Here is a 16529-nt window from a genome sequence, read left to right on the forward strand (position 1 = left end):
TCCAGCCTCAGGCTCTGGCTCAGCCCATTGTGAGAGACCCCAGCTAGGTGAGGGGCTGAGTCATGCTCATCTGACTGCAGGACTCTCAGGCTCCAGTCCTGTCAGACCCAGACCCTGGGGAAATGTAGGGCCAAACCTCCTGTGCTGCCCCACGGCCACAGTTTCCTCAACCCACCCACCTCCTGAGCGACGACCTTAAGGCCTCCATGTCTCAACTTCCTGCTGAGCCCAAACAAGAAATTCTCTGTGGCTTGTGCCAGTTCAGAGAGGTTGAATGTCACCCAAGGTCACCCAGACAACTAGGGGTGAGGACAATTGTACACGCATTCCAGAAGCCCACACTCCAGGGCGGTGGCATTCAACTTCCCTTCCCTCTCCCTTCCCTCCCCACCATTTTTCTTCATTTCCTCTAAAGGCTAGTGGAATGGCAATGTTTGGTGTCGGCTGAAGGGCTTTCCCAAGCTCAAGCTCCAGTCCTGGGGGGTCCGCTCTTGGCCCACAAAATCCCACCACCAACACACTGTCCCTCCCACGGTGAGATGTTTCTCTCTCTTAAGTGTCAGGCGCTCTCTCTCACCCCAGACCTTTGCCATGACCTTGGCCTGACTCCCAGGGCTGCATCGGACTCTTCTGGTCTCAGTTAAAACGTTAGAGTCAAGTTGTTGGGTGGCGGCCCCTTCCCTCAGCACCATGGCCCCATGCTCCCTCATGAGGCTCTGTCACACTGGGCTGCTTTTGTCACAATCTGTCCCTAGACTGTGAGTTCTGTGAGGGAGAGAACTGTGGAATCTGTGGAACCTGTGGATCTTGCTCCCCAGGTCCCCACCACCCAGTAGAGGGCCCGCCACATAGTAGGTGCTCAATAAATATTTAATGAGTTAACGAAGTCCACTTTCATCCTTTCCATTTTACGGATTCGACCACTGAAGCACAGAGAGGTTTAGCACCTTGCCCTGGTCACACAGCCAGGCCCCAGAGCAGCTCTAGAGGAGAGGCCCACTTGGGCGTGGTTGGATTGGGCCAGGGTCAGAGGCCAGGCTGGAGGTTCCTGGAGGAAGGAGAAGGGATGATCAGGGGCTGTGCACGCACTGTGCTTCTTTGCTGCTGGTATCGTCTGTGCGGCCAGGCCCTTGGTCTGACCACCAACCCCTGTTCCCCTTTCGCAGATGAGAAGAGCGACTTCCAGAGGAAGGAAGAACTTACTCAAGATCAATGGTGGGTCCTAACATAGTGTCTTCCAGAGATGCAGCCCCCCCCCCCCAAAACCTCCCCTTCTCCTGCCTGCATCCCTAGAGAAGCAGGAGCCACAGGAACCACCCCAAAAGGCCAGTGGACAGGAGGTAAGGAGACCTGGGATCTTGGGCTGGCCTTTCCACTTACCCATGGGTAAGCCCATTAAAGTCTCTGGGCCTCAGTTTCCCCATCTGGACGACAAAGGGGCTTGGCTGGAGCCTTCAGCCTACACCATTCCCCAGAGCATGAAGACAGGGCTAAGGGAGCTGGTGGGTAAGAATACAGGCTCCTGAGTCCAAAAGGCATAGTCGAGTCCTGGTTCCAGCATTTATTGCTGAATGATCTTGCTCAGTACCTTCACCCCCTGAGCCTCCAATTCATGGTCTGTAAAAAGAGAATAATAGCATCTTTTTTTTTTTTTTTTGAAGATTAATCGAGCTAATGTTGGGGAGTCCCTGGCACAACGCCGAACCAGTCATCACCACCACCAAATGAGGCTGTGTTGTCATGGTATTAGTTAGGGGATGCTGCCCTCTGGAGGCCAAAGGGAGGAACAGCAGGTGAAGGGAGGCCGACCCGCCGCCGGGGCCAGACTGGAACCCTGGTTCCCGGCGTGTGCCCATTGTCCAGATGCGAGAGAGCGACGGGCGCGGGTCACTCGGTATGAGCCTCCACCCACTGGCAGAGGCGACGGGCGTAGCGAGCGGGGCTGACGGTGGAGAAGGTCCGACCTGGGTAGCGCAGCGTCTTCCATAAATGCTCCAGCCGCTTGCGGAGCCCGTAGACCGTAGCGAGATCCACGAGGCCCAGGAAATAGCGTTGCTCCGGCCCGTCCAGGATGTGTAAGGCGTTGGGGGAGTCGGGCAGCAGCCGGCGGTTCTGGGATCCCGGCTCCTCCGGGCTCTGTACCCCTCGCACAGACCTGGCGGCCGACAGGTGGGTGAGGCTACTGCCTCCTCCAGGGGGGCCCCAGCCAAAGGGTTCCCGCAAGCCTAGCCCCGGCGCGCCCGCGGTGATTCTGCGCTGACCCTGCGCTTCCTCCGCTCATTCCCACAACTCCTGTGTGCCAGGCCTATGACGTCAGATGAACTGCGAGGCCGAGTAAAGTGTGGATGATGGTCTAGAGTTGCACTGTCCAATACGTAGCCACTAGCCATACGTGGCCATTGAGCACTAAACTGCGGCCAGTCCCAACTGAGATACGCTCTAAGAGTAAAATACAGACTGAATTTCCAAGACAGTATGAGAAAAAGAATGTAAAATACCTCATAAATGTTTATATTGATTAGATGATGAAACGATAAAATTTGGGGTGTATTGAGTAACAAATATATTCTTACAATTAGTTTTACCTGTTTCTTTTTACTTCTCTAAAGAGGCTGCTAGACAATTTAAAACCACATGTGTGATTCGCGTTACATTTCTGTTGTCTAGAGCATTTGGGTCACGCAGACCCTGGCTCTGCATTTTATTCGCCGGGTCACTTTGGGCAAGTCTGGTGTTGGGGTATTTCCCAAACTTCTGTTTGGGGTCGTCCATCTCTGGAGGTTTCGGGGTGGCAGAGCTGAAAGAAACCTTGTGAACAAAGTCCAATTCCGGTTTATAGATGATGTGTGTGTTGGGGGATGGGATGCCTTCCAAATGTATTCCAAATCCGAAGATGCCTTTGGCTGGGTCCCAGTCACAGCCCAAAGCAGGTTCAATTCCCTATTTCGTCCTCTTGGAGGTGGAGGGAAGTTGGGGAAGTGTCGCGGAGGGAAATAAGCCAATGAAAGACAGGCCCTGCCCAGGCATCGACCAATCAGAACCCAGTGGTGTGGGAGACTGGGCAAACCGCTGGTGTCCTTTGCATTGCGGTGCGTGCGGTGCTGGGAGGGGGCGGGGAGGGGTCTTTCTCTGAATGGGGGGCTGGGAACTGGTAGGGGTGGGGCTGGAACATGGCAACTTACCAGCTAGCAAATTTCAATATGACAACAACCACTATATGCAAACTAGGGTTTACCGGCTGAATGACAGCCGTAATCTAAGCCCCAGATGGGGGCAGAGGGCAAGGCAGAAGCTGACCTAGTTTGGATGCGCAGACTTGGCTGGGGGCCCGTCTGCTCCCCATGGCAGGAATTTCACCCTCTGGTCAGGATGTGGTCAGGCCAGCCACAGGACTGTGGGGAGCTGTTAATCTGGGTTCTGCCCAAGCCTCACCCATCCCAAGGTCTTCCTCCAAAGGGTGGGTTCGGAGGCCAGATGAGAGGACATCATCTTTCACTTTTCTTTTCCACCCACCAGATGGTTGGGCTTCTTTCCTTAATGTGCCTTCCTTAACCCCTACTTAATCCTGTTCGGTCACAAAGGTGGACCTTGGAGGATTGAAATCAAAGTAACCAACCTAGGACTAACATGAATCCTCAGAAGTCATTCTACAACCTCACTTCCCGTCTCTGAACCTCACTTACCACATCTCTAAAATGGGAAGGAGCCCACCTTAATGAGGCTCGTGGCCAGCATGCAAAGAACAGTTGCTACTACAAGGCAGGGGAACACCGTGACGATGGTGCCCGTGGTGATGACCCCAGGGTCCTAGAAGTAGAATTACGGGGTTAAAGGGCAAGGGCTCCTTCTAAAGTAAAAATTAAATACTGTTCTGAAAACTGTTCTGAAGTCTTCCATGGCTCCACACCCCTTCAGGAAAGTGGGCGGATTCTTTAAATCAGCACCCAAGTCCTTGTCCAGCTGGATCTCCCCTGTTCTGTCCTCGGCTGCTCTCCGCATGTGTCCCCCCCACCCTGCCAGCCAGGCTTCTCCAGCCCTTCACCCTACACGTGGACACACGCACACGTGGACACACAAACGCTGCACTTTCCGGTCTCTGAGCCTCTGTCTGTGCCGTCTTCCCACCCCACCACCCATCGCTCTCAGGCTCCCGTCGCCTCATTCTTGCCCTCGCCCTGTAGGGGGGCCCACCTGGCCGTGCGGAAGAGGAGGCTGCTGCCCGGGCCCCTCTCATCCTCGTGGAGGCGCTGGAAGGCCATCAGAAGGCTGTAATCCAGCACGTTGAGCTCCCGGAGGAAGGCGGTGTCCAGTTCCATCTGGTGGAGGAGCCAGCTCCGCTGGGGCCCTGCCAGAGCATCAGTGCCCCCCCTTGAGTGCTCATCGTGTGCCAGGCAAGGTGCTGAGGGCTCCACACGCATCTGCCCCAAGAGGGCAGGTGTCATTACTGTCCCACGTCACAGATGAGGAAACTCATCTGTAATTTGGCCCTGGTCACCTAGTTGGTAAGTCGTGGAGCTGGGATTTGAACCCTGCTCTGCCTGACTCTAGACCCCGGGCTCTTAATGACTCAGGCAGAGGGCAGTGCCAGGGACACCCTTCTAACCTCACCCAGAATGGAGAAAGAGCAGCCACTGACTGTCCCCATGGCTCACCCAGGTCGATGGTCTTGCCTTGAAAGTTGAGGTCCTTCAGCACGAGGACAAGAGGGCTACCCTCAGGGGCTGGCTCCACCCATCGGCTCACCTCACAGCCCTTTATATCATACCTGTGAGGGGGTATGACAGAAAGGGGATGACGCAATTCAGGTTGACACAGACTGACACACACAGGGAACCAAGAAACAAGAGCTTCCACCGGGTGGACGTTCAAATCCTCAGCACAACCCCATTCCATTATTGTCCCCATGTCACAGATGAAGAAAAAGGCCCAGAGTTTTCTTTGGCTTGCCCACACCGTAAGTAAAGAATAGAGCAGGGGTGGGGGTGGGGCACCTGGGTGGCTCAGTCGGTTAAACATCCGACTTCAGCTCAGGTCATGATCTCGAGGCTTTGGAGCCTGAAGCCTGCTTCAGGTTTTGTGTCTCCCTCTCTCTCTGCCCCTCCCCGCTCTCACTCTTTCTCTCTCAAAAATAAATAAAATATTTTTTAAAATTAATAAATAAATAAACTAAGGAAAAAAAAAAAAAAAAGAAGGCAGAGCAGGAATTTGAACCCAGGCCTTTGGAAGCCCAGTTCAGGCTTTACCCCTGCTTGTGCCTGCCTCTTAGCACCCTGTCATCCCTGGAGGTGTTCCAGACACAGGCATCCAACCCTAGACAGGAGCACCAGGAGGGCTTGAAGGAAGGCCGTGGCCCCAGGGGAGCACTAATGGAGACCCTGCAGGCAGAGTCGGGGTTAGGAGGCACAGAGGGCATGTGCAGTAAGAGGCTGGGTTCGAATCCCTGTTCCTCGCAGAGTAGCTGGCCCTCCTTGTCCTCAGCTTCTCATCTATAAAATGGGCATGATAACCACACCTGCCCCTCAGAACCGTTCTGGGAATAAAGAAGGCAATGAATGCGAAGACTCGAGTGCCCAAGAGACGCTGGGCGTGCCTAGCACTGTCTCTGATCCATTAGGAGACCTTGGGGATGCCCCTTCTCCTCCCTGGGGCCGTTTCGCATCTATCTAGGGGGGAGATGGGTGCTGCAGGTGGCACGTCCCGCGTGGGGCCGGGGCCCTGTGAGGCGACTCACCTCTCAGAGATGCGGCCGGTGGGATAGAAGACGCTCTGCATGATGATGAAGAATTTCTGGGGACGGGGGTAGGGAGTGAGGGAGGACAGGATCTCACCCTCCAGCCGCCCCCTCTGACCCGGCCCCCTCGCCTCGGCCTCACCCACCTTCTTTCCCCGAGCCACCCGCAGACTGTGCACTCCTGGAAGGGGAGAGGGCGCCAGGTGAGGGGCCCCAAACTCGACACCCCTGGGCCCATCCCGCCCTAGGCCCGGCGCCAGGCCTCGCCTCCTTCTCGAGGTCCACCACCTCCCGAGCCCGCCCCTCCAGGCCGCGCCCCCAGACCTCTTCCTCGGCTTGGGTAGAGGTCCCGACTGGGCCCGGCTCTAGGCAGCCCCAGAGGTGCGCGGTCCTCAGGCGTGACTCCACCCACATACCCTCCCCACAAGGGACTGTCAATCGACACCGCCCCCTTTAGGCCCCGCCCATCCAAACATCACCTTTCCCCTACAGGAACATCTAGGACACGCTCCCCACGGAACTATCCGCGGCCGGCGGATCGGTTCCCTCCTCCCCGCTCGGGCTCAGATCCCCTACACCCCCCATCCTGTGAACCGCCACACTCCCTACCCTCCTCCTCTGCTCTCTCTTCCCTCCCCCAGCCCCGCAGTCCCTGGTTCCTGGCCGGTCGTACCCAGCAACCGCGCAAGCAGCGAGTGCGGGTGCCGCTGCAGGTGCTGCACGTAGCGGGGCAGGTGGGCGAGCAGCGCCCGCACCTCCCGGCGGCGCTGGGTCTTCAGGAAGAAGCGTTGATCGTGGCTGGGGTTGAGGGAGAGGTCACTGGTCAGGCAGGGCTGGAGCGGCCCCCATCAGGCCCTCTGCCCGAATGTGTATCTGTCTCCCCAGGCCCAGGTTGGAGGTCTCCCCACCTCCACCTTTGTCACCTCCCGTCCTCCCTCTCCTCCTCCGTCTGATCCCTACCTGGCCCTGGCCCTCCCCGACCTTGCCATCCTGTTTCTCTTCTCCGCCTCCCCCCGCTTCACCCAAGAACAACACTCCCACCCCTTCCCAACCCCTGCTGCCAGCTCACGACAGGAAGAAGCTGGCCTTGCTCTTGGAGGTGCTGAGGAACTGCAGGTAGGGGCCACCTGGGCCTAATGCCGCCTGATAGTCTCCCTCAGCCAGGCCTAGGGAGTGGCGTAGCCAGGCGAAGGCCGGGCCGGCCAGGGTGCCCAGCTCGAAGCCCTGCAGGGGAGGAAAAGCAGGCCCAAGAGTGTCCACGGGGGCCAGGTGTGTGCAGTTGGCCCTAGCGTGGGAGGGTCAGGGTAATCACATCCTTCCCACAAGGCCCTGAGGCAAGTCAGCACTCCCACCGCACGAAGGGGGAGACCGAGGACAGAGAAGGAACACCAGTACACGCCCCTCCCATGCAGCAGTCTTGGGCTTCCTACCTCATGAACCTGGGTCAGGACCTCAGAGAAATCCTCCTCGGTGGGTGGTCCCTACAGGGAGGGGTGGAGGGGTTCAGGGCAAGTCTCAGCCCCAGGATCTCCAAGAGCCCTGCCTCTGGCCTCACCCTCTTTCCACAGGCTGATTGCTCCAGCCAACGAGCACCAGAACTCAGAGCCTGGTCCATTCACCCAGATGCACGTGTTGGCCAAGTGAAGCCGGAGGCCATCCCAGTGAAAGGGGATGGCCTTAAAGCCAAGGGACCTGCCTGACTCAGTGTGAGAGAGGCAGGATCAGGGAAGGCTTCCTGGGGGAGGTGACCTCTAAGCTGAAATCTGAAAGGTGGTGGCGAGGACGTGCCTGGTGCTCACAGCAGGGGGAACAGCACTGGTGGCCACCGGGAAGAGCAAGAGGGCCCAAGTGGTTGCAGTAGGTAAAGGAAGGATGGAGTATGGATGCAGCTGGACAGCTGGCTCTTGGACTTGAGCCAGCAAGGTCCTGAGGCCATGCTGAGTACTGGGGAGCCATGTTAGATTGGCAGCAGGTGATGAGAGTTAGAGGACCTCTTGTCGGGCTCCGACACTCTTCCTGGACCTCTAGGTCCATGTGCCAGGACTTGGCCTATGGGCTGTGGTCACACTGTGCACATGTGTGCACACACACAAACAACACACGTGCTTGCTCGGGCTCCGTCCAGCTGCTGAGCTTGCAGTTGGGCGACCCTTTCTGCTGAGCCAGCCTGGCCCCAGCCTGAGCTCCGGGGAGGATGGGCCAGGCTGGCAGGGTGGGGGTGGGGTCCTTTCTCAGCCACGCACCCTAGCAGAGCTAGGAGGGCCTCAGAGACCAAGGAATACAGTCCCCCCTACCCATTATACAGATGGGGACTCTGAGGCCCAAAGAAGAAGAGGCCCAACTAGATCACACACCAACCACCTGGGTTTAAGGGGGCCTTCGCCTCCCCAACACGCACTGGGCTGTGTGGCTTCCTGGCCTCAGCCCCCACCCCAGCATGTCCCTCCCTGCACCCCAAGCCCCTGACTTCCTCCTCTCATAGCCCTCTCATCCCCAGTCCTGCAGTATTAACAAGACAGGCCATCGGCGCAGTCTTGCCCTTGGTACTGTTGAGGTGCATGGCACAGATCAGCCACTCACTGTGGGTGGGTGGTCCATGGAGACCTGAGTGGCAGCCCACAGCCCTGCCTGCATCATACATGTCAGCTGGTGCAGCTCATGCCCCGGGCCGATCTCAAACAGGCCAAGGCGAGCCTGCTTGTCTCGTAGACGCCAGAGGAGGCCACGGCGGCCAGAGGTCGAGGTGGCTGGTCTGCATCCAGCCTCTGGGGAGGGGGCCAGGACCTGGCGGCAGGAAACACAAGAAGCAGTGAGCACACAGAAGCATTCCAGAGGGGAAAGACCTGGGTTTGCGTCCCACCTCTAGTACTCGTGAGCCCTCCTGTTATCACTCTCTGCCTCCGTTTCCTCCGTTGCAAAATAGGGAGAATGCTGGTACCCCCCTCACTGGGTGTTGTGATGGGCCGCCCAGTGCCTGGCATGCAGTCAGCACCCAGAATAGAACGATGGTTATTATTATCAGTAGGTAGAGAATGCTTTCCGCAGACAAACCTGTCTCTCACCAGCTGTGTGATCTTAGGTAAGTCACCTAACCTTTCTGCATCTCGTTTTCTCCTCTGTAAAATGAGAACTATAATAACTCCTTCGTGGCAGTTTGAGCTCCATGCCCAGGAACCCTTGATAGCGGGAGCGTCGAACCCTTGATAGCGGGAGCTGTGACGCCAGGGACGGGGGCATCTATTCGACTGAAGTTCCTCCAGGCCGAGCGGAGGGTCAGCATGAAGCTGAGCTCGCAGCAGCTGGCCCATTAGTAGTGGGCACCCACCATGTGCCCAGCACTGGCTGAGAGTCTGACTTCCTGACAGCCCTATGAAGGAGGAGCTTTTATAATCACCTCCATTTTCGCGATGAGAAAACTGAGGAAGTTCTCTGGGGATAACCGCCAGACTTCCCCTGCATACCTGCGGCCCCCTGTGGGGCGTGTCCTGGTCCCCGCCCAGGGCAGGACCCCTCCGGGGCTTGGATTGGGGGGTCTGTGTCCGCGCTACCCTGGGAGGGGAGGCCTGGACCCTGACCCCCAACCCTTTCCTCTCCTGTCCTCTTTTGGGTCCGCACCTACCTCGCGGGGCCCCGGGCTCGGCGCGGCCATCACCCCCGCAGCAGCTTCCCGGGCTCTGGCCGTGTCCCCGCCGCCGCGCTGCGGGAGCGGGTCCCCGCCCCTGCTTCTGGACCGACCAATAGCGCGGCGCCGGTCACCGCTGCACCCAATCCGCACGGGAGGCGCCGGCGATCGCCTGCGGGTCCCGCCCCCGGGGCTGCAGCATCCTTCAGACCGCGGTCCAGGCCCGGGCGGGGCCGCCGCGCATTGCTTCAGGTCGCCAGGAGGGAAGATCCCCCCCCCCCCCCCCCCCCCCCGCCAACCTTAGTTTGTCTCCTGAAGTGGGGGATTCGGGTCTCGGGGCCGCATGGGGAGGCGGGAAACCTAAATCCACTCCGACCCGCTCACTCTGGCGTGAAATCCCCACCGACTGCCTCTCGGGTGAGAAAACTAAGGTCCGGAGAGAGAAGTGAGTATCTCCAGGTCACATAGGAAGTCCGGGGCACGCATTCATTCAGGGCATATTTTGAACACTCCCTTTGGGCCAGGGCTAGTGCTAGGCCCTGGGGATTCAGTGGTGAGAGGGAGGAACACAGCTGCCAGCGTGATCTTTTAAAAGCATAAATCGGATGATGTCACTCTCATGCTTAAAACCTCCAGTGGCTTCCCCCTGCACTGGAACAAAATCCACACCCCTCGCCCCGGCCATGGCCCCAGGCCCATCTCAAACCACTCTCCCTACACCCACCACACAGCCACACGCCACCACCCCCTCCCCCCCCCCCCCCCAACCGCTGGTCCTTAGGAATAAAATTCTTCCACACCTGGGGCTTTTGCAGGTGCTGTTCCCATTGCTTGAAATCCTTTCCCCTAGGCTCTCATTTGCCCTATTCTTTCTTGTGACCTTGACTGACTCAAAGTGTCCCCAGCTCTCATGCTTTTCACATCACCTAGTTTTAATGTTCTTCATCACACTCAACACTGTAGGAAATTGTCTTGTTCATTTATTTCTTATATCTCCCCCTCACCATCCCCAGAATGGGACCACCAGGAGGGCAGGAACCAGGCTGGGTCCGTTTCTTGGCTTGGTGCCTGGCACAAACCAGTGTTTCACAATTATGTGTTGAACCAATGTGAGTAGGATGTGCAAAGGGCCTCAGTGAATCCCAGCCAGGGTAGCTGGAATGAGAAGGAATCGAACAAGCGACCATGCAGGCTATCTTAGGCCATCTTAGGGAGGGGAGTGGAGAACCCAGACAAGCATTCTAAATGTGTATGAGAAAGACGCTCAGATGTTCTAGAAAGGCCATGGTTGTCATGCATAGTCACATTGGAGGGAGCCAGAGTGGGTGGGCGGGGGGCGGGAGTGAGGAATCTTTTGGTGACTTAGGGTAGAGGATGGTGTCTTTGCATCAGGAAGGTGACTGGGGTGGGGGAGGGAGAGAAGGGGAGAATTGCCAAGATTTGAGGTCATGCGGATGGGGGCTTGGAGAAGGAAGGGCAGTGATGTCTGCCAGGCTTCTGGCTGGGGTCAGGGTCACAGGACGATGCCAGTCACGGAAGGGGGCGAGGCATGAGGGGAGGTCCAGATTGCTGAGGGGGCGTCTGAGAGCTCAGATCATGACAGGCTTCATCTGAGGTGCCACTACGACATCCAGTGGCAGTTAGCTGGTGCATATGCAATACACCGGGGCTTGGGAGGCGAGCCGGGATGAGGACAAGGCCACCCAGGATATGTGGGGAGAAGGCTCGTGACCGAGTCCCAAAGAGCCCAATGTTGTCTCATGGCAGAAGTGGAGCATGAGGCAGGAGTATGAGAATGGGTCATCACAGACACTGAGAGCATCTGAGGGTGCGTCCGGGGGGATGTCACAGACTAACATGGGGTCACTGGTGGTCGGAGTGGATCTAGCCCTCCAGGAAGGATGCTGATCACAGTGAAGGTGAGGAAATCCAGGCAGCAGATGTGGACCCCCTTTTCGGAATTTGGCTACGAAGGGGAGAGACCTGGAGGAAATTACTCGGTTGATGGACAGTCCTTTATATGGAGGCCTGGGGATGCTCATGAAACCGAGGGAGGACCCCAGTGGGAGGCAGTGGTTGTTCCAATGAGAGGGGGACCATCAGAGACACGATACTCCTGTCACAGCAGGGGGAGAGGACAGAACCCGAAGCCCAGGTCGTAGCTCTGCCTGGACTGGAGGACAGGGGGGAAGATGGGCCAGGGGAGGGAAGGGGAGGTGTGCCCGCAGTCGGCCTCTGTTCTCAGATGAGGGAGCCGCCTCTGCTGACTAGAGTGAACATCCAAGGCGTGACAGAGCCTTAAACTAGGAACTGTGGACGGGAGCCTTGGCTGCGCGGGGGGCGGGGTTGATTACCCGGAGACAGGGCTGGGCCTGCGCCAGATCAGTCAACCTGACCACAGCCAGCCCTGCTCTGGTTCCTCCAGCTCTCACTGCCCAGAGCCATGCTAGGTTGGGCTGCTGGGTATAAGACACGGACAATGGACTTGGCCTTTTAGGGGACTGGCCTGAGGGTCCCTAAAATACTAGTGCGCGCTAGCTGGGCTGGCACAGGGGAGGCTCAGTACAGGCCGATGTGGTTGGCATCTGGCACATTGCCATGCCCCCACCGAGCTCCCATCTGTGGGCTGCACCTGTCTGGATCCACATCTGTTTCAGTCCCCACTTGATCCTGTGTCCAGCACAGGGACAGTCTGGGAGGCGCCTGAGGCACCCTCATTGCACAAACCAGGGTCTCCCGACCTGAGACCAGCCCCTCTCCAGTTCCTGAGCAGCCCGGCTTCCCTGGTCAGGGATAGCACAGAGACAGACACGTCATCAGTGTTTATTGTTCAGCTCTCCCCAGCAGGCTAGCGCCAGGGCTGGGGGACTGGGCCTCTGTGAGGAGCAGTTGGTCTGGGGGCCCCCTGTGGCCACCCTAATGTGCCCCGAGGCCTGGTGGTAACCCTAGGGCCTGTCAGTCCTCCCCTTAGGCTTTCCAGGTCCAGAAGTCCTCATGGAGCCTGGGGCTGTGTCAGACCTGGGAAAGCTGCCTCTGATGAGGAGCAGGACGTGTGGGGAAAGGTCACATGACGCCTCAGAACCTGCCAAGTCCAACATCAGCAGGTGACAAGAGGGACAGTGACACAAGAGGGTGGGACCCTGAGGAAAAGGTGACGGGGAGCCCGAAGGTGAGGTGGGGACAACCAGCATCTTTCAGGCCCTGAGCCAGAAAGGGGTGAGAGGGAGGCTTCCAAGTAATCCTCCCTCCTGGCTTCCGGAAGGTTGAGCAGGGGAGGAGCAGGCCTGTGTGGTCAGTCCTAAACAGTTCCATCCCACCGGGATGTGTTCAGGGCAGCCAGGCTTGAGGGGGGGGCCGCGGTGCCTGGATGCGTCCCATGTGCCCCCACCTTCGGAGGGGAGGCAGAGGAAGGGCCGGCAGCCTCAGCCCCACTGGGCCTTCACTGAGCCTTTTTGGTCACTTTCTGGTTCTTCAGCATCACGTAGGTGATGAACACTCCTGGAATACACAGACCAGAAAGGCCGCGTGAGATCTGGGCTCGGGGCTGCTGGGAGGCCAGAGCAGGGCCCGGCATGGTGGAAGTGACCCGCACGCGGGGCCAAGCACCCGCCAGGCCAGGATCACCTCCCTGGTCCTTCAGCAAGCCACACGTCTACCCACATGTGTTCAACAAACACCACCAGAGCACCTACCCCGGGCAATTTGCCATGTTTAGTGTTTTTGATTCTGCAGGGAACAAACCCACCCAATGATCCGTCTACTCACCCAATCAACCACCTGTCCGCCCACCCACCTGCCTAACCCACATCCACCTCCCACCCCACCATCCAGTCGTCCAGGTGACTCATGCAAACTGCTTTCTTGAGCACCAGCTCAGGGCCACAGCCTGTTCCAGGAGCTGTTCCAGGAGCTTCAACATAATAATGATGTTGAAGACACACACTCAACCCCGGGGGAGACAGAGAGGGGCAGGAATCATGAGCCAGTGGGTGACGAAGGGGTAAGAGGCGATCGAGGTGCGCACAGAGTGATGATGGTGGTGGTGGAGGGAGCGGGGGTGGGAAAGGGAGACACCCCACTGGGGCCATCCCATTTGAGACCAATGAGCCTGAGGCATAGGGAAGGCCAGAGGGGCTACTGACTGACAGTCTTGAAGGATGAACAGGAAAATCCCAGGGGATAACTGGGGGAGGGGGGCGCAGCAAGGAGCCTCAAGCAGGTGGACAGCAACTGGCAAAATGGGGAAGCATGTTCAGGGATGGGAGAGGGTTGTGGGAACTCCCAGCAGACGCCCTGCTCAGCGTTGAGGGAGTGATAACTTACCCACAAACAGGAGCAGCAGGAGGCCGGCGGCCAGTGGGATGGCGACAGCGTAGGCCCGGGGCAGGAAGTACTTGTGGACGACATGTTGGCTGTCAATGAACGGCTGGTATCGAGGGCAGAGCTCTGGTGAGCATTCCTTGTCTTGCCCAGGCCTTCAAGCCCAAACACCACCACCCCCTCCATCTCCGGGGCTGACCCCAGTCAGTGCACTGGTATAGCACCTGCTTTGCTTTAAGATGACGGTTTTTGGGGAGTTCGGGTTTGTTTCCTTCATTCACTTACTGAACAGTTGTTCCGTGGGCACTTGCCTGGTGCCTGCCCTAAGTTGGTGCTGGGGACCCGGCAATGAACAGAAGAGGAGGGACTTGCCCTAAGCCACTCATGGCCCAACAACACGGGCAAAGGCACGTGAGGAGTTCTCAAGCGGGCTCCAGGTTTTCTTTACTAACATTTCCCTCCAAAGTTCTGCAAGATTTTGCCTTCCAACCACACTGCGCTTCTTAAGCAGTAACCAACCAATTTTCCAACAAGAAAAAGAAACAAAAACAAAAACCTAAAGGCCCTCACAAAATCCGCTGGCATTCATCATGCCCAGGGGCGAGCAAGATAACCGGAAGGACTAGAACTCCAATCAAAGGCAAAAGCAAATCAGTAACAGGGCCGTACAGTGTAGTGGTTAAGGGCCTTAAGGGTAGCGGTTCTCGCCGAGCCTTAGCTCCCTCAACTATACACTGGGACACCTCTAGCATCGTCCTCATAGCGCTGTTCTGGAGATTTCACGAGACGAAGCAGGTAAAGCGCCTAGCACCGTGCCCGGCACACAGCAGCTTAAATGGGTGCTAGGGATCGGCTTCAAGATCCGGGGGTGGAAGGTAAGACGGAGGGCGGGGGCAGCACACATACCAAGAGAATCACCCAGGCGGTGTAGTAGGTGAAGATGATCAGGCTAATGGCGACGAGGCCGAGTCCCACCACCTGGTCTGTCCCCGTGGCCTGGAGAAAAGGAGGGCTCAACTGACGAAGTCACTCCCCCTTTAGGTGCACTACTGGCGGGGTGGCGTCGCAGCCTGCTTACGCCAAGCTTCCCATTCACTCAACAGCCGCAGACAGGCCTGACGAGTATCACTTTGCGGGCTGGGCGAATGCCGGGCCGCGGGATTTTCACTCCTTCACTGGGCCGGCGGGAGAGCGAGCCATCCCGGCTCCGAGTGCCCAAGCCCCCGCTCCGCGCCAGACCCCACCCCCAGCCGCCTCCCGCCCCCCGCCCTCGGTCCGGTGCTCACCATCTCGCCGGCGATCCCTCCCCGGAGCCGCAAGCCACAGCGCGCTCCGGGTCCGGGCCCTTCTGGCCTTGGGCCGCGGGGCACGCTGGGAGTCGTAGTCTTTAAGCGGGCCCGGGACTACGTATCCCAAGACAGGAGGGTGCCGCGCCCCCCCCCCCTTCGCATGTCGGGAAATGTAGTTTCCAAGGGCATTGTGGGACACGCTGTTCCCAGACGCTTTCTAGTGAATGGAAACGAGTGGGAGGATCCAGACTGGCTGGCACTCATCCCATCCGTCCTGTCGAACACGCCCCAGAAGAAAAACTCCATCTCTAAATATCCCAGGATCCCAACCCAGGGCGGGGATGGCGTGGGAGGTCAGAAGTCCCATTTTGCAGATGGGGAAAATGAGGCTCAGAAGACTTGCAGATCACAATTCGAATCAGTGGTGAGGCCGAGACCGGCACCCATTTCCTAGTCCCGAGGCCCTAATTGTCGACAGGGGTGCAGAGGGTGTTCATTGCCCCACCTGGGGTGGGAGGAGGAGGGAGGGTGGGTGAGCCCGCGTCCCCGGGGATGAGGAGGATTCTCATTGGCTGTGAGGGGAGTGCCCCCTTCCCGTCGCCTGGCTTCCCAGGAGACCCTTTCTGGTGTCTTCTCTTCACTGCGGGGATGAGGTCAGGGTGATCCTCCGTTTCCTCACCATTTGCCTGTTGGGCCCTGCGTGTCCCTGCAGCCCAGGCAGCAGCACAGACAGGTCTTGGGCTGAGCCCCCACGCAGGTCCTTCCCCAGTCTGGAACACTGTCTTGCCACAGCTCGAGGGGCTGGCTACCTGCTCCTCACCCATCGGGTCTCAGTGGGATGCCACACGTCCTAGGGAAGCCCCTTGACAGCCGGGCAGGGGTTCCCTCCCCTGTGCTCCACAGCCCCCGGTGTGTCTCCGAGCTAACGCTTGTCACTGAGTTTTCATTTGCTCATGTACTTGTTGAACTGGCCTGTGGGCTCCCTGGGGATGGGGTCTGTGGTCACTGCTGTATCCCTAGTGCCCAGAACGAGGGGCGGGAGGATGGGCAGACAGACTTGTAGAGATGTGTCTGAACCTGGCGTGATTTGCTCCTGCTGGCGGCGTGACTCCTTGGGTCACCTGAGCCGGTCCCTGTGGGGGCTGCACCCTTCGAAGATGATAGGAGCAACTCTTCTTGGCCTACAGCCCAGGGACTTCCCTCTCCATCTCAGCACAGACTTTGGCCTCAGCCAGGGGCCGACTCTTCCCTCCCCAGGTGTGCCGTGCAGAACAGACGAAGAGACTCAAAATCAGCCTCCAGGGTTTAAAGGGGCCATGAGTGGGGGTCAGCCCAGAGAAGGGGTGCAGACGAGGTCATGCTGCAGCGGGGAGGAGGCCTGGTGGTCTGGTCCCTTCTGGCCTGTCCACAGCCGCGGAGGCTTCCTGCCACTTCTGAGCTAATTAAAGGCCAGGGTGCCTTGCCCTTCTCAGAGCTTGGCCAAGCTGCTGGCTCCTGTGTAACTTGAGTGTGGGGGACAGGAAGTGAGGGGCCTGGGCCTGGAGACAGTTGTGGCCTGGGGCTCGAG

At 58.3% G+C, this 16529-nt stretch overlaps 2 protein-coding genes and 1 long non-coding RNA gene across 3 annotated transcripts; 1 reads left to right on the forward strand and 2 right to left on the reverse strand.

Annotated features, from left to right (window-relative positions):
- The first annotated feature begins 800 nt into the window (after nt 1-800).
- LOC122205049 lies at nt 801-1751 on the forward strand. The gene is made up of 3 exons (XR_006195886.1): nt 801-851; nt 1167-1340; nt 1662-1751. It is a non-coding gene; the product is annotated as an uncharacterized LOC122205049 (long non-coding RNA).
- On the reverse strand, nt 857-9380 carry PIP5KL1 (phosphatidylinositol-4-phosphate 5-kinase like 1). The gene is made up of 11 exons (XM_042913050.1): nt 9351-9380; nt 8312-8515; nt 7162-7212; nt 6801-6955; nt 6405-6529; nt 5878-5912; nt 5732-5787; nt 4653-4765; nt 4192-4345; nt 1381-2155; nt 857-1048 (listed from the first exon to the last, which is right to left on the reverse strand). Exons 1-10 carry the CDS (start codon nt 9378-9380, stop codon nt 1888-1890), a joined length of 1191 nt encoding a protein of 396 aa, XP_042768984.1. The 3' UTR covers nt 857-1048; nt 1381-1887.
- Nucleotides 9381-12160: 2780 nt separating this feature from the next.
- DPM2 (dolichyl-phosphate mannosyltransferase subunit 2, regulatory) lies at nt 12161-15041 on the reverse strand. Its single transcript, XM_042913766.1, has 4 exons — nt 14960-15041; nt 14580-14669; nt 13677-13779; nt 12161-12851 (listed from the first exon to the last, which is right to left on the reverse strand). Exons 1-4 carry the CDS (start codon nt 14960-14962, stop codon nt 12793-12795), a joined length of 255 nt encoding a protein of 84 aa, XP_042769700.1. The 5' UTR covers nt 14963-15041; the 3' UTR covers nt 12161-12792.
- Between the last annotated feature and the right edge of the window lie 1488 nt (nt 15042-16529).

Source organism: Panthera leo, chromosome D4, assembly GCF_018350215.1.
Source record: "Panthera leo isolate Ple1 chromosome D4, P.leo_Ple1_pat1.1, whole genome shotgun sequence".
NCBI lineage: Eukaryota > Metazoa > Chordata > Mammalia > Carnivora > Felidae > Panthera > Panthera leo.

Coding starts and splice junctions, on each gene's coding strand:
- PIP5KL1 (XM_042913050.1), bottom strand. CDS start 9,380: ATGGCCGCGCCGAGCCCGGGGCCCCGCGAG. Junction 6,956..7,161: donor TCCTGACCCAGGTTCATGAG/GTAGGAAGCCCA, acceptor CCTCCCCTGCAG/GGCTTCGAGCTGGGCACCCT. Junction 5,913..6,404: donor GCTGCTTGCGCGGTTGCTGG/GTACGACCGGCC, acceptor CTCCCCTTCCAG/GAGTGCACAGTCTGCGGGTG.
- DPM2 (XM_042913766.1), bottom strand. Junction 13,780..14,579: donor CCGCCTGGGTGATTCTCTTG/GTATGTGTGCTG, acceptor CCTCGATACCAG/CCGTTCATTGACAGCCAACA. Junction 12,852..13,676: donor CCTGCTGCTCCTGTTTGTGG/GTAAGTTATCAC, acceptor TGTGTATTCCAG/GAGTGTTCATCACCTACGTG.